Below are 18,677 nucleotides of genomic sequence, written 5' to 3' on the forward strand. Positions count from 1 at the left end.
CCCGCGGCCACGTGGGACAGCGAAGTAGCGCCGGTGGCAGGGACCGCGGGGCCGTGGCCGTGGCGCAGGAGAGCCGGGGTCAGGCCGGGGTGGCTGCCGGGCGGTGAGACGGGGCTGGGTGGGGAGACGGGGCCGAGGGCCTGGCCGGAGCCGCAGCACGGGTGGGGGCACCCCGTCCCGAGTGGGGAACCAGTGCCGGGCCGCCAGGGGTGCACACTCCGGAGCCCCCCCCTCCGTGCCTGGCGAATCTCCCCCGGCCCCGCTCGCCCCGTCCAGGCCGCAGGCTCGGTGCTGACCCGCTGGGAGGAGACGCTCAGCTCGGCCCAGGGGGACAGGCCCGGGGAGCCCGCACCGTCTCCCGCGGATGCCCCGCGTGTGCGTGTGTGTGTGGGGGGGGGACACGCACGTGCGCGCCCGCGAGCATGCGCGGTGTGTCAGGCCCATTAACAAACAGAGAAATAAATTAACAAGTATTCAACCCACCAAATGTTCCTTCTGTTCTGTATAATAGAGCACGGGAACATAATTTTCCCCTGGAGCAAATTGCTACAGCTGAACCTGCGCCTCATTTTCCTCCAAAAACTGCTTAAAATTCTGGGATGCGTGTTGATTCCGGGTCCTTTCCTTTTCTGCCTCCCGTCCCCACCCCCCTCTGCTTTCCTTGCCTTTCCGTCCCCGTCGGGGGGCCTGGGGCGCGGGCTCCAGGACTTGGGGTGTGCTGAGCTGGAGTGAAATGCCCAGGGGTCCCCGAGCGGCCCGCCAAGCCCCGTGGGGCTTGCTGAGTGACTTTGTGCATGCCGCTGCCCTTTCTGGGCTTCAGAGTCCCCCCGGAGAGCGGGTGTGAGCACGCCCGCCATCCCCGTGGACACACCCTGTGGTGCACAGGGTGCCGTGTGAACACGAGCCACCTCGTCCTGACGATGCCACCCACATTCAGGGAGCGGGTGCCCCCCTTGCCCTCTTGCCAGGCATTTCTTTGGAGCCTTTGGATTCGGGGACTCTGGCCTCGCTTCTGAAATCCTCCAGGGCACTTCTAATTTTCTTAAAGCAAATTAATTTTAATCCACTTTAATTAAATGTCTTATAAAAATGTATATGTATTTATAGCCCTTCTCTGTCTGTGTATCCGAATCATCTCTGTCCTTCAGAGCCCGGCCCAGGCCTCCACGTGCAGGCAAGGTGGGAACCGGGGGTGGGGGGCACCCCTGCACGCTGCCTTCTGGCTGCTTGGGCCGCTCACGACGACGACGACGCTGAGTTCCCGTTCTTGGTGGCGGGAAGGGAAGCTGGGAGCCTGTGCTCAGGAGCCATGAAATTCCAACCTCCGGGGACGCCCAGGGGGGCTCAGCGGCGGAGCGTCTGCCTTCGGCTCAGGGGGTGACCCCAGGGTCCTGGGATTGAGTCCCACCTCCCCCGAGTCCCCGCAGGGAGCCTGCTTCTCCCTCTGCCTGTGTTTCTGCCTCTCTCTTTGTGTCTCTCATGAATAAATAAATAAAATCTTAAAAAAAAAAAAATTCCAACCTCCCACCCCCGTCTCTGAGAGTCTGGCGATGCTTCGTGGAAGATGCAAGGTTCCATCCGTCCTGCAGCCGCCCCTGTGTGGCCGGGGGAGGCTAAGCCGTGGCTGAGGCCCGTGTGTGGCCGCGGTTCCAGCTGGCCGGGGTCTGGCCTGTCTCAGCCATAGCACAGCCCCTGACTGCCTCGTCCAGGAAGCTCCCCTTGACTTCACCGTGTCTTAGCCTGCCTGGCCGCTGTAGCGAAATACCACGGCCCGGGAGGCGTCGCATCGGCCCTTGGGGTCTCGCGGCTCCGGAGGCTGGAGGTCGGACACGGGGGTGCACAGGGTGCCGGCGGTCGGCTTCCGAGGAGCCCTCTTTCTGGCTGGCGGGGGCTGCTTCTGTGTGCCCGCGGGACGGAGAAGGACGGAGACGAAGACGTGTTTCTGCCGTCCTGTCTTTGTACGATGCTGATCTTCTCAGACGGGGACTTGCTCCCACGGCCTCCTCTATCTTTGATTATCTCCTTTCTCCAGACACAGTCATGTTGGGGGTTAAGGGTTCAGCGTATGAACTTCGGGGGCCCCAGAGCGGTCCCCAAGGCTGTCTCTGCTCTCCTGTCCCCTTGGGATTGGTTGTGGGAGGTAGGGGGGTCTCCCGACATCCTCACCTGCCACAGCCTTGCTTCAGTGGCCCACCCCTGCTCAGCCCCGCTGGCCCTGCTCTCCCAGACCCTTTGACCCTGGCCCTTGCTCCACCCCCCGCGGAGCCTCCTTTCCTGTCCTCTCCCTTGTCCCCCAACAGGTCTTATTACTTAGTTCTCTGTTTCTGTACCTGCTGTTCCTCTTGCCAGGCATAAACTATCTCCTCATCCACTCGGGAAACTCCTACTCATCCTGCAAAGCCCCCCCAAGCACGGCCCTCCCCAACACCTCCCCTCCCCGCAGACTGAGTTGATCCCGCTCTGCTCTGAGCTCCCATGACGCTCTGGGTTTCCCTGCCCCCGTGCTTAACACCCTGGACCTTGTCAGGGGCTGTGCCTGGTCCTCCGAGGGACCCAGTACGTCCTCAGTGCCCGGCTTCTTCGTTATCTGTGGGGTGAATGAACGGGTGGATATGTGTTGTGTGCCTACTAGCCGCGGGGGACTGGCCCTGGGAGGCTGGTCACCAGGGAGCTTACGTTCAATGAGATGCATCGGCGGCACACGTATCACGTTGGTGATGATGTCAAGTAGGAAAACAGTGAAGAGGGGAAGGGAACTGTGAGGGGTGGGGGTGCCCCACCGAGAAGGTGACTTTTAGGTGACGACCTGATGGAGGTAAGGGAGCCTTGAGGATACCTGGAGAGAGCGTTTGAGGCGGAGGGAGCAAGGCCCCGGGTGGGAGCGTGCTGGCCTGTGTGCAGAGCAGGGGGGAGGCTGTGGCCATAGCGGGAAGGGGAAAGGGAAGGGGAAGGGGAGAGAGGGCTGGGAATCCTTATGGGAGAGCAGGCGGGATCAGAGCTTGCAGACCTCTGTAAGGACTTTGCTTTCGTTCTCAGGGACACCGGAGTCCCTGCAGGGTTTGGACAGAGTGACGTCTGTGGGTTTTCAGGGTCCCTCCGGCTACTGTGGGAGGCAGGTACCCGAGGGGGAGGCGGTTGCCGTAATCCAGGAGGGCAGGCTGCGGCCTTGCCCTGGGGTGGCGGCCGTCGGGGTGCTGAGGGGTGCTCAGATTCTGGATAGATTTTGAAGGTAAACCCAACAAGACTTGCTGGTGGGGGGCGGGGGGGTCCATGTGGGGGTGAGAGAAAGAGAGGCGCTAAGTGCTGACCTCAGGTTGTGGGGGCTGGGTAGCTGCGGACTCTACTACCTGAGCTGAGAAGCCGGCAGGATCAGGCTTGGGGTAAAATGAGGCACTGAGCTGTGATCATGGGGGCGGGATGTACCTCTAGGTCTTCTAGGAGGGGTGTTGACATAGGTCACGGTGTCTCCCAGACATGTCCAGGTCCTAGTCCCCCAAACCTGGGCAAGTTACCTTGGATGGAACAAGTCTCTGCAGACGTGACTAAGTCTAACATCTTGAGATGGGAAGATTAGTCTTTTTTTTTTTTTTTTTTTAAAAGATTGATTGATTCATGAGACACAGAGAGAGGGAGGCAGAGACACAGGCAGAGGGAGAAGCAGGCTCCATGCAGGGAGCCCGACGCGGGACTCGATCCCGGGACCCTGAGGTCACGCACTGGGCTGAAGGCGGCGCTAAACCGCTGAGCCACCGGGCGTCCCAGGGAAAATTAGTCTTGATCGTCTGCAGTCACTTGTGTCCTTAGAAGGGGAGGCGGAGGGAGCTGGCCATAGGTAAGAGAAGGCCGTGTGACCCCCGAGGCAGGGACTGGTGTGATGTGGCCACAGGCCGGGGGTCTTGAGAGTCGCTGGAAGCTGGAAGAAGCAAGGACCGTGCCTCGGGAGGGAACCAGCCGCTGATGCCTTGATTTGGGGCCACGGAAACCAGTTTTGGAGTTGGGGCCTCCAGAACCGCGGGAGGGTAGGTTCCTGTTCTGAGTCTCCTGGGCTGGAGGGGGGGTGAGCCGAGTGTCCTCAGTGTCCTGGCCCAGGGGGAGCGGGGTGCGTGCCCTCCTGCAGGGTGTGGGGGCAGGAAGGCCCCTGGAGCGGGGTCACCCCGCTGTGAGGGCAGCAGTCCCAGCGGGGACAGTGCACCGCCTGCCTGCCCTGCACTCGGTGCTCCCCGAACCCTGGGAGGGGCGGGGGTGCTGGTGGGCGTGGGGGGTCGGGAAGGCTGCAGGGAGCGCCCACGCGTGTCGGGCCTCTACTCTTATCTCGGCGGGGAGGGACTTCTGCGGGGCGGGCCCTGGGAGTCTCCCCGGGCAGTGGGGCTGCCTCAGCGGGCCGGGCTGGAAGGACGCTGCAAGCAGAGCCCTTACGACGCGGGCTCTGGGGCCAGCCCGCCCGGCCTCGGATCCCGGCTCCTCCACCTGCGAGCTGCGTGGCCTTGGCTGTGCCTCAGTGTCCTGTCTGTGCATTTGGGTGCATCAGCGGTGGCCTCTGGGGCCATCCTGAGGCTTACGTGATTACGTAGAAACACGCGAAAACCTTTAGAACATGTCAGGGCTTAACCCTCAGGCCTTGGGGAAGCCAGGGCTGTGGTGAGGAGCTTTATAGTCTGTGGTTTGGGGTTCGAATCCCTGCTCCCTCACAGACCAGCTGGGTGACCTCTGTTTGTATCTCTTCACGCTGGCTGCCTGCAGGGCGGTTGGGAGGAGGCCTTGGTGGCTGATAGGAAGGCGGCCGTGATGTTGGGGCCCGCAGCTGTGGTCAGCCAGGGTCAGCTCCCTTCCCTCGTTCCCATCAAAGTCCTGGGCAGGTGACCCCTCCCCTCGCCCGCCTCTGCTGGGAGCAGATCCCCTCTCAGGGCTCGAGGGGCGGCGGGGGGCGGGGTGCATGGTCGAGGGGGTGCCGGGCCTCCCTCGTGGCCCTGGTGTGGCAGGGGCTGGCCAGGGCAGCCAGAGTGAGGCCTTAATGCATCCGCTAACCTGCCGTGGCTGCGGGTTTGTGGTTTGGCGGCGGCGGCGGCGGCAGCAATGGACTCAGGCCCCGTTAGAATGTGCAGGGAAACATGTGGTGGTATTTACAGCCCAAATCTCCGTCCTCATAAAGGGAGGCGGTGGCGGGAGGTGGGAGGGGGAGGGAGGGGCCGGACTTTCTGATAATGTCATAAACGGGAGTCTGTCTCCCTGGAAACGGCGGTGGCGGCGGCGCAGGCTGACAGATGTGCACGCGGTAATATGTGCCCGCGGTGGCAGTGGCAGGGACGCTGGGAGGGAGGGATGGGCTGTAGCTCACCAGGCCTGGGGCTCGGGGACAGCCGGGTATAGTGAGGGCACGGTGGGGATGCCGATGGACGGATGGGGGTGGGATGGGCATCCGGGGCACACCGGGGTGCCCGCTCCTGGCCGGGGCCTGGGGGAGACCCTCCGGGCTCGGGCCTCTGGCCCCAGGCCGACCTCAGAGATAAGCCAAGCTGGCAGGGAGACGGTTCAGAGCTACAGGCCTTCCCTAACTCTCCAGTGACGGAGTGGGACCACCCACCCACAGAATGTTGGTTGTTCTAGGCTAGAGAGGCACAGACACCGGTTGGGGTGCTGGAGAGCCACTGCAAGGACGAGGACTGCGACCTGCAAGCTGGAAATGGCAGCACTTGCTGTCTAGGGGTCTCCGAGGGGCCCGAACCCTGCCCCCAAAGCCTGGCCTGCAATGAGGCCCAGCTGCCCCGGAGCAGAGCCCAGTCCAGGGAGGGGGATTCCAATTGGAGTTACAAATGCACAGGCTGCTTCGGGTGGTAGTGGACTTGCTGTCATCAGAAGTGTGCAAGCCGGAGCTTGGTGGGCATGGCCAGGGAGACTGAGGGGGAGATCCCTGGGGAGGAAATGGAGAGAGGGGCAGGTTTGGGGCCTGGCCTTCTAGGCCCGAGGCACTGCAGCCTGAGTTCTAGGAGGTACGCGGGCCCATGACCTGAGCCCTGCTCCGCCACCTGAGCCCCAGGTCCAGGGAAGGGGATTCAGATTAGAGTCACGGATAGGCAGGCTGCGTATGACTATTCTGGTGCCGGCGTGGCCCTGGCTTCTGAGTGACCTCACCTGGCGCCCTCGGCCTCTCTGGGGCTCAGCCTGGCGCTGGGCGCTGACTCCGCACCCCCTGGGCCGCTTTGCTGTGTGCACACCTGGAGCTGGGTGGTGCAGCGTGAGGCCGGAGTCCGGGCGCGCCAGTCCGTGTCTCTGTGGCCAGGGCCAGGGCGCGGCCTGGCGTCAGCAAGCTGGTCCTCATCGGCTGCCGGCGAGCGGTCCGCCCCATCACCTGCTGGCCTTACTGACGCGAGCGGCCCGAGCCGGGGGGCACTGCGCCGTGCGTGGGGTGCGCGGTGTCGGGGGCTGGAGCTCTCTGCCCTCGGGGGTGTGAGCGGAACCTAACCTGCTGTTTACCGGCCAGTGTTCGTCGGCGTCAGCTGTACAATCTAGGGATTTGACGCTGCGGTGCTTCTGTGCGTTACTCGGTGCTCATCGTGACCGTCGTGCTCTTAATCCCCTCACCTACTTCACCCATCCCCCTACCTGCCCCCCGAAAGAACCCAAACCCACACCAGCCCCTTGGAAGGTGCTTGCGGGGCAGTGGCCCGGGGGCGGGGGGGCTCCCCGTCTGGGGCCGTGTACCTGCTGCTCCGGCGGTCAGAGTTCAGGACGGGTCGTGCGCCCACCCGTGACTCCGTGGTCCCTCTGGCACCGAGGAGGGATACGCTTGCGGGGGCTGGAGGAGCCTGAGCAGCGCTCTCGAGAAGTAAGGGAGGGGTGGGTGGGGCTTGACCACCGAGGAAACTGAGGAAACTGGGCAGTGTGAGTGTGGGCGCGGGTTGGGGAGGGGGATTTTGAGCACAGGGGGCACAGCGGCTCCCAGGTAGGGTCTCAGGGTGAGGACGTTGGGGAGCTCTGCTCCGGGCAGGGCCTCGGAAAGGGGGGCTGGCCGCCCCGAGTGAGTTTCCAGGAGTGAGGAATGGAGTCAAGAGCCCTTTTCCTATATATATGTATTTTAAAGATTTTATTTACTTATTCATGAGAGAGAGAGAGAGAGAGAGGCAGAGACACAGGCAGAGGGAGAAGCAGGCTCCCCATAAGGAGCTGGATGTGGGACTGGATCCCAGACCCCAGGGTCACACCCTGAGCGGAAGGCAGAGGCTCAACCGCTGAGCCACCGGGCGTCCCAAGAGCCCTTTCCTTAAACTCCTCATTCTCTTGGGCTGCGCGCCCCCCAGCGAGTGCCTTTGCCCCTTCGCATCGCCGCGTGATGAGATTTCCCATCTCCCAGGGCCTCTTGTGCTGGAAGGTGCCGAGAGCTGGGGAATCACTGTTCCTTCCTGGGTGGGGCCGGAGTCAGGGGCTGGGGTGCCTGGGCTTCCGGGGTGGGTGGGTGGGAGGGGGCTCAGTCTGCTGCCTTTGTGTGGGTTTCACCTCTTAGCTCCCACTGACTTGGCTGGGGCTCGCCTCCCCATCTGTTAAGGACTTTGGGAGGGACGCCCCACGGGGCTCTGGCGTCAAGATTGAACGAGCCCATTGGGTCAAGCCCTGCACACAGCAGGTGCTCATTAAATGTCCGTCATCGTTATAACCTCAGAATTGAGAGTACTTGGGGCTCCAGGCGAACCCCCGCCCCCGCCGGCCTGCTCCGTCTGTGCCGGAGCCTCCCTGGAACAGAGTATCGGGGCTCCGTGGGGCCCACAGTCACGTGGGCCGGGCTCCATAGCTCAGGGGTGGAGACCGAGGCCTCGAGGGAGAGCCACCACCGCGGGGACCGGGCCCGTGACAACCAGGTGAGGCTGAGCTGTGAAGGCTGGGAGGGGGGGAGGGAGAGATGGAAGCCCGCTGGGGGGGGCGACCCCCAGGGCCAAGCTGGTGCCTCTAATTAGCACCTCGACACCCCAAGGCCCTCTCCCCGCTGCTCCCAGACAGGTAATTACAATGAGGTTTTGGCTTCTGCGGGGGGGCGGGTGGGGGCAGCTGGAGGTGGTGGGGGAGAGGGCTTTTCTGGCTTTTTTACCGCCCACGGGGATTTTCAGACCTACCCACTCTCACCTCATTTGGAGCAGGGAAATAAAAAAAGTGTTAATGGACCTTTTTCTGCAGCTGAGAGGGACAGTTTATGACAGAGGTGACAAACTTCATTTTAATGAGAGGCGAATTCCGCTTTAAACTCCAGATGTCACCCCCTCCTCGTCTGTGGATCCGGGGCATCGAAAGTGGAAGCCGAGGCGTCGGGCTGGGAGGAGGGAGGCCTGGGAAGAGGTCCCCTCCTGGCCTCCTGTTTCCTCGGCTCACACACGTCCCCCTCCCTTTAGGGGCGTGCTTATGGCCTCCGCGGATGGGAGGGGAAACTGAGGCAGAGGGAAGTTCAAAGGCTTGCCCCCCCCCCACTGCTTCAGTGGTGAAGGAAAACCTGAATGATATATATATATTTTAAATTCATGTTTATTTTTTAAAAAGATTTTATTTATTTATTCATGAGACACACGGAGAGAGGCAGAGGCACAGGCAGAGAGAGACGCAGGCTCCGTGCAGGGAGCCCGAGGCGGGACTCGATCCCGGGACCCCGGGGTCACGGCCTGATGGAAGGCGGTGCTGAACCGCTGAGCGCCCCGCGCTGCCCTGAATGATATTTTCTATTTGCTTATGCGGTTGGCGCGTGACATCTGAATCTGGGTCGACACCAAGCGGTGTCCTCTTACCCCCCGTCTTCCTGCCTGACCTCGGGGGCGTGGGAGTCCAGCCAGGTCACTCCTGGGGGGGCAGGGAGCACGGGTCAGGGAAGGTGGGCCCGCTCCGGCCCAGAGCACCTGTGGTCACCCCGACCGAGGGGAGGGCCCCGGGGTTCCTCTTTCCACATGGAGGAGGCTGCTTGAAAGGCATTTGGAGGTGGGGATCACAGGGGAGGTGGGCTCCCCATCTCCCTGTGGCCCCTGAGTCGGAGGGCGGCCCCTCTGAGGGTTGTTAACACCAGACCTGGAAACCTGGCTGGCGGGGCATGACCCCGTGCACTGAACAGAGAGACTCAAGGTCGAGGCGACAGGTGGCCTGCCCGGGCCCCCACCGCTGCTTAGAGCCAGAGCCGGGCTGAGGGCAGCCGCCCCGTACCGGGATGTGGACCTACGCCTGCAGTCTTCGTCCCTGTCGTACCGCATCTGTGGAATGGGCCCAGTCACACCCCGTTCCCGAGGAGGCGGGGCGGGCAGCGGCTTCTGGGGTCAGTGCCAGCCCGCTGCACCTCTTGGGCCCCACTGCAGGCTTTCAGGGCCCAGAGGTCAGCCTCACTAGCTGCTGCTTGGGGGTGTCGGGGGATAACTGGGAGCTCTTGTCTGTCGAGCTTGGAGAGCCAGGGTCTTGGAGGCAGGGCCCGAGTGGGGGATTTTTCCTGCCCTATCAGAGCTCTCCGTGGAGAATCCTGGGACTAGGAAGTAACGGCTCTCAGAGCTGGATCAGAGGAATCTGTTATTACAGCCCCCGCCCCCCAAACCCGCTTGTGCCCACCTGGGACACTGTGAGCATGAGGACGTGTGCGCAGCGGCCGTAGTCGGGGCGTCAGTGAGACCCTAGCCCGCCGCTCATCCCTGGGGCCCTTGAGATCCCTGTCCTCTAGGAGAAAAGTGGGTTAAAACCCGCCTCCTGCTGGGGTGTGTGTGGAGGCCGTAAACAGGATGCTGTGCCATGTCGGAAGCATGAGATTTCCAGAAGCGTGGGATGTTAGCATCAGGGACCTCTGGAGGTACGGGGTCTGCAAACATCAGGGAATCTGGCTCAACCCCGCTCTAGAAGGGGGCTTGCCCATCCCCTCAGGCCTGCGATGTTGTCGCCCCACCTCTGCTTGTCCTCCCCTCTCTCTGACCCTGGCTCACCCACCCAGGTATCTGTGGGCGGAGAGGGGAGGGCCTGGGGTAGGAGTCAGCTTCCTGGGTGACCGAGTGCAGGGAAGGGCTGCAGTTTATCCCTTCGGGGACCTGAGGATGGGGACCAGTCCACTCCTTTGGGGTCCATCCCTCTGACTGGGCTGGGCTGGGAAGGTGGTGGGTGTCTGGGTGCCCCCTCTGGGCCGGGCTGGGAGTGCCCTGGATAGCTAAGCCCTGCGCCCGCCGGGCCAAGTCGAGGGCCTGCCGAGTGCGGAGGACGTGTCCTTCCTGGGAAGGGCCTCTGGGTGTGGAGTCAGGCTTGGGTCTGAATCTGCCTTTCCTAGTGTATTACCCGACTGAGTCCCTTAGCCCCTCGGAGCCTCAGTTTCCCCATCGATAAGTGCGGCAGTGAGCAGATCCTCCGGGCATCATGAAGATTCACGTAGCACTCAGCACTTAGTGGGTTCTCTCCCTGGGAGGAAGGCATTGGTTTCAGGGCCTGCCTCTCTGGGGGTGAGCCTGGCGAAAGGTGCCACGGACTCCTCTCCAGCTGAGAGCACCCGGGGTTATATTTGATGGGGGTGGGGTGGGGGGCACAAGGCCAGTGGATGGAGCTGCCCAGCTCGGGCGGCCAAGGGCGCTGTCCACAGTGGGGGTTATGAGGAGCTGGCTCCCTTACTCACCCTGTCACCACGGCAGTCCCTCCGCCTCCATGCTTGTCCCTAGCTGGTTTTGACATCGTTCAGCCCAATTTTGGGGTATAGTTGGGTGGGGGGAGGACTGTACCCCTCTCCGTTGGCCAGCAGATCTCCCAGAGTCCCCATTATGTGCGGGAAGTGAGGGGAGGAGGAAAGGAAAAGGCCCAAGTCACGGGGGAGACTGTGAGGTCATGGGAGGCTGGTTGAGGGACTGACCTCAGGGGGACGTGCAGCAGGTGAACTGGGCTGGGGGAGGGAGGCCCCTTAGCAGGAGCCTGGGGGTGGAAGAGGCCAGGGGGGTTCCCTTCCTGTCTGTGAGCCCTTAGCAGAGTCCCGCTCCTCCCAGGCCAGCTGCAGCAGGTTCCCCTGGAGGCTCTTGCCGGCCGGGTGGCAGCTGGGAGAGGCCTCCCTCTGGGACGGCCTCCTCTGTGCCCATCGGGACGCCGCTGAGCGGTCCTCGGCTCCTGACCCGGCAACGTGCCTCCGGAAGCCTGGCCGGGCCCACACAGCAGGACCCGTAGATTGTTCCTGAGAGCAGTGGGAGCTGCCCAAGGGTCTTGAGCGGGAGAGGCCTGAGTGAGAGCCACGCTCAGGAGGAAGGACGGGGCACGAAGACGCCTGGGCGTCCTGCACCCACACCCTGCACCCCTCGCCCCTCGTGGCTGCAGGGCCGCATCTGACCTGAGTGCGGACTGAATGGAGGGTGGCGATCCCCTGGAGAGGTGGTCATGGGTTTCTGTTAAAGGATCGGGCCGTGGTTTCTCTCTCCTGCTGCCCTCTGACAAGCCTGGCTCCGCGCGTGGCCGGGACCGTGGGTAGGGAGCAAAAGCGGGGAGGCTGGGGTGCAGACTCCCTGTCGCCCCTCCTTGCCGCCCGTTCCCTTCCTGTCCTCTCCAAGCCCAGACATGGTGCCGCTGCCACCATCCCAGCCGGTCCCTCAGCGTCACTGTTTCTGAAGGAACCAGAGGTCTCCTTCCACAGACCTGGTTCTCCTCCCTCGTGGCCCTTCCTTCAATTTGTGTTTCCTGCTTTGCTTCCTGCGCGGCCGCCTTGTTCCCGGGCCTGTCCCTGGTACCTGGGACCGAGGAGATGCTCAGCAGCTCTTTGCTAGTCTGCTGGCTTGGGCACGCCCCTGACCTCAGGAAGCAGACCCCCACCCAGGGAGCAGGGGAGGAGGAGGGGGAGGAGGAGGAGGGTCTCCCCCGTTGAAAGGACTCGGGGACCTGCTTTGTCCCCCTTTGGGGCCCGGGTGCCAGGGGTTGAGACCTAGCAGGGGCAGAGGTGGGGGCGACCAGGAGCCTGGGCCACAGGTGGGTGGGGGAGCTCAGGACACTGAAGGTTCACAGGTGAGGATGGGGCAGGGGGAGGTTCGGGGGGGACGCGGCCCCGCTCAGGTGGGAGGAGGCAGTTTTACTGCTTTGTGACACACCTTACAGTCCCCTGCCCTTCGCTGGCCTCCTGCCACCCCTCTGAGCAAACCCTTTCAATTCTTTTCGTGGATTGCTTGTGTGCGTTACTTCCCTCGTCCTAAATAACCGGCTTATACAGCTGATCTTGGATTTCTCCAGTTTCAGGTGTCACTGGATGACTTTTCCCGTGGAGGCTGAGGATTTAGGTCCCTTTGACCACCTCCCCTCCCCCCACCGCCATGTTTTTGATTGGCTGAGCCTCCTAGCCGAGCCACGTACAATATCTGATACTTTTCCTTCCTTTCTTTCTTTTTTTCCTTCTTTCTTTCTTTTAAGATTTTATTTATTTATTCGAGAGAGAGAGAGAGAGAGGGGCAGAGACACAGGTAGAGGGAGGAGCAGGCTCCATGCAGGGAGCCCGATGCGGGACTCGATCCCGGGACCCCAGGATCACGCCCTGGGCTGAAGGCAGATGCTCAAGTTCTGAGCCACCCAGAGGCCTCTACTTTTCCTTTCTTGATTAGCTGTTTTCCCTGACATTGATAATTGTATTTTTCTTGGGGTACGGGAGGGGGCTTAGCGCTTGTTTTTTATGCTTACCGCTCATTCAGTTCCCCGCTCTCCCTCAGTTTAGTGAATATAAAGTGCTCGATGTTAGTAAACACATGCGGTCCTCTGTCAGCTTTGCCTTGGAGGATCCCCCCTGAGGCCTCTGACCTCTCCTACCCAGTGCACCTGAAGGGTGGCCGGGCCGCAGGCACAGCGGGTGGCCCACCTCCATTGCTCGGGGGTCCGGGGGTCCGTTACTCAGCTCTCGGGGCCTGGACCTCTTGCTTCCTGATCCCACTCTCACTTTGGCAGAACCCACCCTCCAACGCCTCGCAGAAAAGGTGCATGGGAGGGGTGTTGGGAGAGCCGCCTGTCTGGAGACTCTGGTGCCGCCCCTCCCCCCACCCAGTGATAGTTGGGCTGGGGATAGAACTCCAGCTGGAGCTCTGCACCCCAGAACTTTGCTGGACGCCCTCCCTTTAAAGCCGATGCTTTGCTGGTGCTTACAGGGCTGGTGTGGGGGCTGCACCGCTGCTGGGGCGTCGATTCTGTGCGGGCCACTTGGGCTTTGTCTTTCTGGCAGCCCGTAGGACCCGCTGTATCTCCGGCTTCTGATAATCCACCGAGCTGTTCTCCAGCTCCGGGAAAGCCTGTGGTTTCCTGACCTCCCCTGTCTCTGTTCTCTCTGGAACCCCAGGTAGCCAGGTGTCTCGCTTCCTGGAGGGACCCCTCACTTCCTCGTCTCTCCCCTCCTTCGTCACCTCTGTGTATCTTCCTGTCGCTGTTTCGGGGAGGTTTCCCCTGTGTCACCATTCCACCCTTCTCATAGAGTGGTACATAAATTTTTAATTTCAGAGATTCCTTTTTATTTGCTGAATGTTCTCTTTAAAACATGCTGTACCCTGTTCTTGTTTCAGGGATACTATATTTTATTTCTGCGAAGATAGTAATAGCTCTCTCTCTTTTTTTCTGTTCAGGCTTCCTTCTGTCTGCACTGCCTGTTTCCTTGTTGGCTGGCTTGTTTGGGACTCTGTCTTTCCTGTTAGAGCTCTCCTCAGTTAATTCACTCGGCAGAAATTTATGGAGTGCCTGCGGTGTGCCAGCCCTGTTCTGCAGCCTTGAACAAAATGGTCGGAAGTCCCTGAGCTGGTCTGGCGATGTCTGGGGATGGTCAGATGGTGGCTCCTTTTTAGAAGTGGGCACCAGAGGCTGATTGGCATCCCCGCGTGTGGGTGGCCCCGCAGCCGCGCTTCCCAGTGGCTGGCCCGCCCCGGCCGCCTGGAATCAGCATCTGCACTTTCACTTGCCCCTTCTGTTCTGTGGGGCCCCTCCCTCCACCTGGCCTGCTGTTTCCAGCCTTCCCTGGGCGGAGCCAAGGATGGAAGCTCCTGGGGTTTACCTGCTACTTACCTGGGGCCACCAGCTCCTGAGCCAGGTAACAGGACGGGGACCTGGGATGCCGCGGTCTCAGCTATGCCAAATCAATCACCATCCACCCATTTGCCGACTTCCAAAGTCATGTTGCTGTTTTCTCTTCCATTCTTTGTCCTTGTGGGTTTTTTTTTTTTTTAAGATTTTATTCATTTATTCATGAGAGACACACAAAGAGAGAGGCAGAGACACAGGCAGAGGGAGAAGCAGGGTCTGCACAGGGAGCCCGATACAGGACTCGATCCTGGGACCCCTGGATCACACCCCGGGCTGAAGGCGGTGCTAAACCGCCGAGCCCCCAGGGGATCCCCTGTCCTTGTGGGTTTACGTACAGAAGAGATCCTTTATGGGTGTAACGGGGTTTTGGAAAGCAGTGAGGGTGAATGCATGTGCCCAGTCTGCCGCCGTGAGCCGTCCCCCCGGTTGGCCGTCTCCTCCTGGGGGACCTTCAGAGCATCTCCCCGTGTCGCTCTCACCGACAAGGCTGTGGGCATTGTGTGTTCTTGTGCGCTTGTGGGAGGGTTTCCCTGGACTGGCATTGCTCGGTGGCAGGGTGTGTGCATCCTCAGCTCTACAAGGTGAGGCCCGATGATTTCTCCGGATGCCTGTAGCGGCGTCCTCGGCCCCCGGCGATGCCCGAGGGGTCCTGCTGCCCCGCAGCCCCACAAGCTCTCAGCACTGCCTTTTTGGTCCCCACCCACCGCGGGGCACAGATTGTGTAGTTTCACTTGGCGGTTCTGGAAACTCTTTCGTGCTGAGGCGGGTCTTGTCATGGTTGTTGGCCCTCCGGGTCTCCTCATCTGCCAAGTGCCTGTTGCTGTTCTTTGCCTTTTAGAAAAAGGGGGCGATTTGTCTTTTTATTGATTTGCCGAGTTCTTTATGTAGCTTGGAAGCAAATATTTTTGTCAGCTGCTTGTACTGCAGGTGTACTCTTCTGGTCCGTCGATGGCTTGTCTTTCCCCTTTGTGATGTCTTTTGTCACACAGATGATTTAAGTTGTAACAAAGTCCAATTTCTCACCTTTATGGCTTATGCTTTTTTACGGTTTATTGGGAATGAGCATTTTTCAGGCTTTTGATATATATTGCTACATCGTCAGTGAGGAAAGTTGTCCTAATTTGCTCTTGGAACGGGCAGGGAGTCGATAGGTGCGCAAGTGGTGGGCAGGACTGCAGGGGGAGCAGGGATCAAGGAGCAGGATAATTAACGAGCAGCTAAAGTGCGTGCATTGCTCAAGGCTTCAAAGTGCTTTAGATGGAAATGCTTTGCTTGATTCCTGACACCGTCCTCAAAGGTCCTTTTCTTTTTCTCCGTTGGAGGTTGGAGAACGGAGGTGGCCGCAGTGCTCCTGGCACAGGTGGCCGTTTCCAGCGGTGGCGACTGGGCTGGGCGTGGAGGCGGCCCCGGGAGGGTGGTTCACCAGCGTCCAGGAGAGGTCCGACGAGCAGCCCGCCTCTCCCGTGGCCGGGGCCCTGTGGTGCTGCTGCGGTGGAGGGTTCGTGCCTCCGGAACCTTGCCGTCCGGGCGAGCAGAGGGGGCTCTGGGGTCACGGAGCCTGGGGTGCTGCCGCTGAGCAGCGTGTGATGGGGGCACGGTGGCGTGGGCCTCACGGAGCCTCCCCTTCCTGGTTAGAACGGGAACGAGGCTGACGCAGCCCTCGGGTGCCTGGGAGGGCCCAGAGACGATGACGGCAAAAGTACCTGAAGCTGGAAAGGTTTCTTTAGGTGGAAGGTCCGTTCCTGGCTTGGAGCGGGAGAGTGTGGACGCTGGGGCGTGGGGTGGGAGTGGGATCTAGTCAGGGGTGGGGAGGAGTCGACGCTCAGAGGTTGGTCCGTGGGGCAGGCCCCACTGGTGCTGGGTGGGACCTTTGCCTTATGAAAGGGCCTTTTTGAGAAACTCTGACCTTGGCCCAGTGAGTGGGCAGATATACGAGGGGAGGAGTGAGCTGTCCACTGGCAGGGATGGGGGGTGGGGAGGGTGTGGGCAGGGGTGGGGGGAGGTGGGGCCCTGGGAAGGTGCCAGAAGGGAGGAGTGAGCTGTCCACTGGCAGGGGTGAGGGTGAGGGGGTGTGGGCAGGGGCGAGGAGGGGGTGGGGGCTGGGGGAGGTGGGGCCCTGGGAAGGTGTCAGGGGAGGAATGATCTGTCCACTGGCAGGGCTGGGGGTGAGGGGGCATGGGCAGGGCTGGGGGTGGGGAGGGCATGGGCAGGGCTGGGGGTGGGGGGAGGCCAGCCCCTGCCAGCCTCTGCTGCGGGGTGTCGCCCCCCTGCGTGTGCCCCCAGGCCGCCCCGCCTGCTGCCTCCTGGAGCCCGGGCCTGAGGGGTTAATTTTGCCGCCTGCGCAGCTTGGTGTGGCGGTATGCAAATCTATACACTTTCATAAACTGCTTAATTAGGCGAATGTTAATGAGACGTTAATTACTGTTGTGCCCGCGGATCCCACGGAAACGGAGATTATGTTTCTCTTCAAACATCCCGTCTTAATTATAACTTGTGCTTAATTCTGTAGCTTGTGCCAAGGGGGAGGGCGGGGTGGGGTGGTGCCGCCTGCGGGGGGGGGGTGCCCTGGCACCTCCCTTCGGGGCGGTTCTCCGGTGCTTGGCGCCCTGGGTCCCCCACTCCCCCCTTAGAGCAGGCTCAGCACCTCTGGGCGCCGGGCGCCGTCCTGGAAGCTGCTGCTGGGGTGCCGGCCGGCGAGAGGGTCTCCCTCGGGGGCTCCCAGCCGGGGGTGGCAGCTGTGTGTGCAGAAGGCGCAGGAGGCCCGTGGGGCTGGGGAGGAGGTGTAGGCGCAGGCCTGCCTGGCCTGAGCGTGGCCCCGGGGAGGAAGCCGTGCGGCTCTTGGGGTGAGGGGTCAGAGGGCCTCGTGGAAGAGGGGGCCCAGGAAGTGGGCGTCCCCCAGGTAGGCCGGACACCTGGCTTCGGGTGGGGGCTCCTTTGGGCAAAGACCTTGCGCTTGGCGGCTTGACTACTGGGGACCTGCCCCGAGGCCTTCCTGCCCCTTCTGCGTACACAGTCCCGTCTCCGGAGGCACAGGTGTCTGCTCCATCTCACCTACCCCGCGGGCTTGTGGGGACTGGGGTCCCCGTGCAGGGAGGGAGGAGGTCAGGGGAGGCCTCCTGGAGGAGGCTCCTCTGGAGCGAGACTCTGTCTTGCCCTCGCACTTGAGTCTTTGGGCGTAAGATGCGTGGATGTGTCACGGCCCCTCCCACCCGGGCTGAACGGCCACCACCAGGGGCCTGGAGGCCTGTCCTCCCTCGGCCTCCCCCCACCTTGCAAGGCCTCCGGTGCCGCCTCCGCCCTCTCCCCGTCCTCTTCCACCCCAGGGACCAGGAAGCTTTGGGCTGTTGCGGCCGCTGCCAAACATGCCCAGGTGACTTCAGGGCTGGCACGAGAGACTCCAGAGGACACAAAGCCCCATTTCACAGATGGAGGGCGCGAAGCCAGCGGGGGGAAGGGCCCGGCCTGGGGCGCAGAGCCTAGCTGAGAACTGGGTCTCCGGGGCAGTGAGAGAAGTGGAGGCAGAAGCCTGCCCGGCCGGCCTCACTCCATCACTTATGCTCACTTTGCAGACGGGACAACCGAGGCACAAAGAGGTCGTGCGTCGTGATGGAAGCCCTCGGGGCTGGGCGCGTGGCAGAGGCGGCAGTGAGCGCGCCCGGCGCACTTCCTCGGGCACCGCTGGGCCGGGAGGGGGGCGGTTCCCGGGCACAGGGGCTGCGGGCAGCTAGGCAGGGGTCGGCTCCGGGCCCTGAGGCCGGGAGGCGGCCTGGGCCCCCCCAGCCACTCCCCCGGTGCCCTGTCGGAATCTCGCTTTCCAGCCCTTAATTACAGTGGAGGATCATTTCCCTCCCGTGTCTTGTGTCCGACCTGGACCCGATGAACGGTATCAAACCAGAGAGAGTAGTCGTAGCACGGGAAAGCTTGTAGCTCATCACGTGTGTTTGAACGGAGACGACGTCAGGCCTGTAGACCGGTCACCGCGTCCCCAAAGATGAGAACAGAGCGCGTCCGTCCTGGGTCCTGCAGCGTCAGCGAGGCCGTGGGGACAGCCCGTGAGTCTGGCCGCGGCCCTCCCAGTGTGGTGCTGGGCCTGAGTCCGGTCCCACCCCATGCACCAGAGCAGGCGTTCGGTCTCACGGGATGGCATGAACTAAAAATGGATACTTGTGAATAAAACCTTTGACAGTAAATTCTGTGGTTTGTACGTTCCTGGCTTGTATTCCTAGCTTGGGTCGAGTGCCTCATCCCCACCCCCCTCACCCTGCTGCAGATGTATTCACTTCCTCTTTCTCCTGTGCCTCGGTTTCCCCAGCCCCAGGCTGAGCGCAGGGGGCCTGATAGAGACTGAGAGACTTGCAGCCCCAGCTCCAGATGCCTGGCAGTCTCACGCCCCAGAAGCCCGGCTGGGGATGGAAATGAGTGAAGCGGGCCGGGTGGGACTGTGGGGAACCAGGGTCCCGGCTCCTGGCTGATAGTTGCCACTGTAGGTCCTGTGTGGCCAGATCAGGTTTTTCCCAAGAGGAGCCGGAAATCCAGATTTCCACGATATTTGTCAAAAAATTGGCGACTGCTCCGAATCTTTTAAAAACCACGGAGCAGGCGAGTGACCGGCGTGGTGGCGGGTTTGTGACCCCTACGGTTGGCTGAATGTTTGCCGTGGCAGATGGACCCAGCGG

General features: G+C 61.9%; 1 protein-coding gene across 1 annotated transcript in view; it reads left to right on the forward strand.

Moving 5' to 3' along the window:
• The window catches only part of LOC144303269 (uncharacterized), a 49,223-nt gene extending 31,032 nt beyond the window's left edge, over nt 1-18,191 (forward strand). Inside the window, exon 4 of the mRNA XM_077881209.1 lies at nt 17,571-18,191. Coding sequence (XP_077737335.1) covers nt 17,571-17,826 — 256 coding nt within the window. The 3' untranslated portion in view covers nt 17,827-18,191. The remainder of the gene's footprint in view (nt 1-17,570) is intronic.
• Nucleotides 18,192-18,677: the final 486 nt, after the last annotated feature.

Source organism: Canis aureus, chromosome 32, assembly GCF_053574225.1.
Source record: "Canis aureus isolate CA01 chromosome 32, VMU_Caureus_v.1.0, whole genome shotgun sequence".
Classification (NCBI taxonomy): Eukaryota; Metazoa; Chordata; class Mammalia; order Carnivora; family Canidae; genus Canis; species Canis aureus.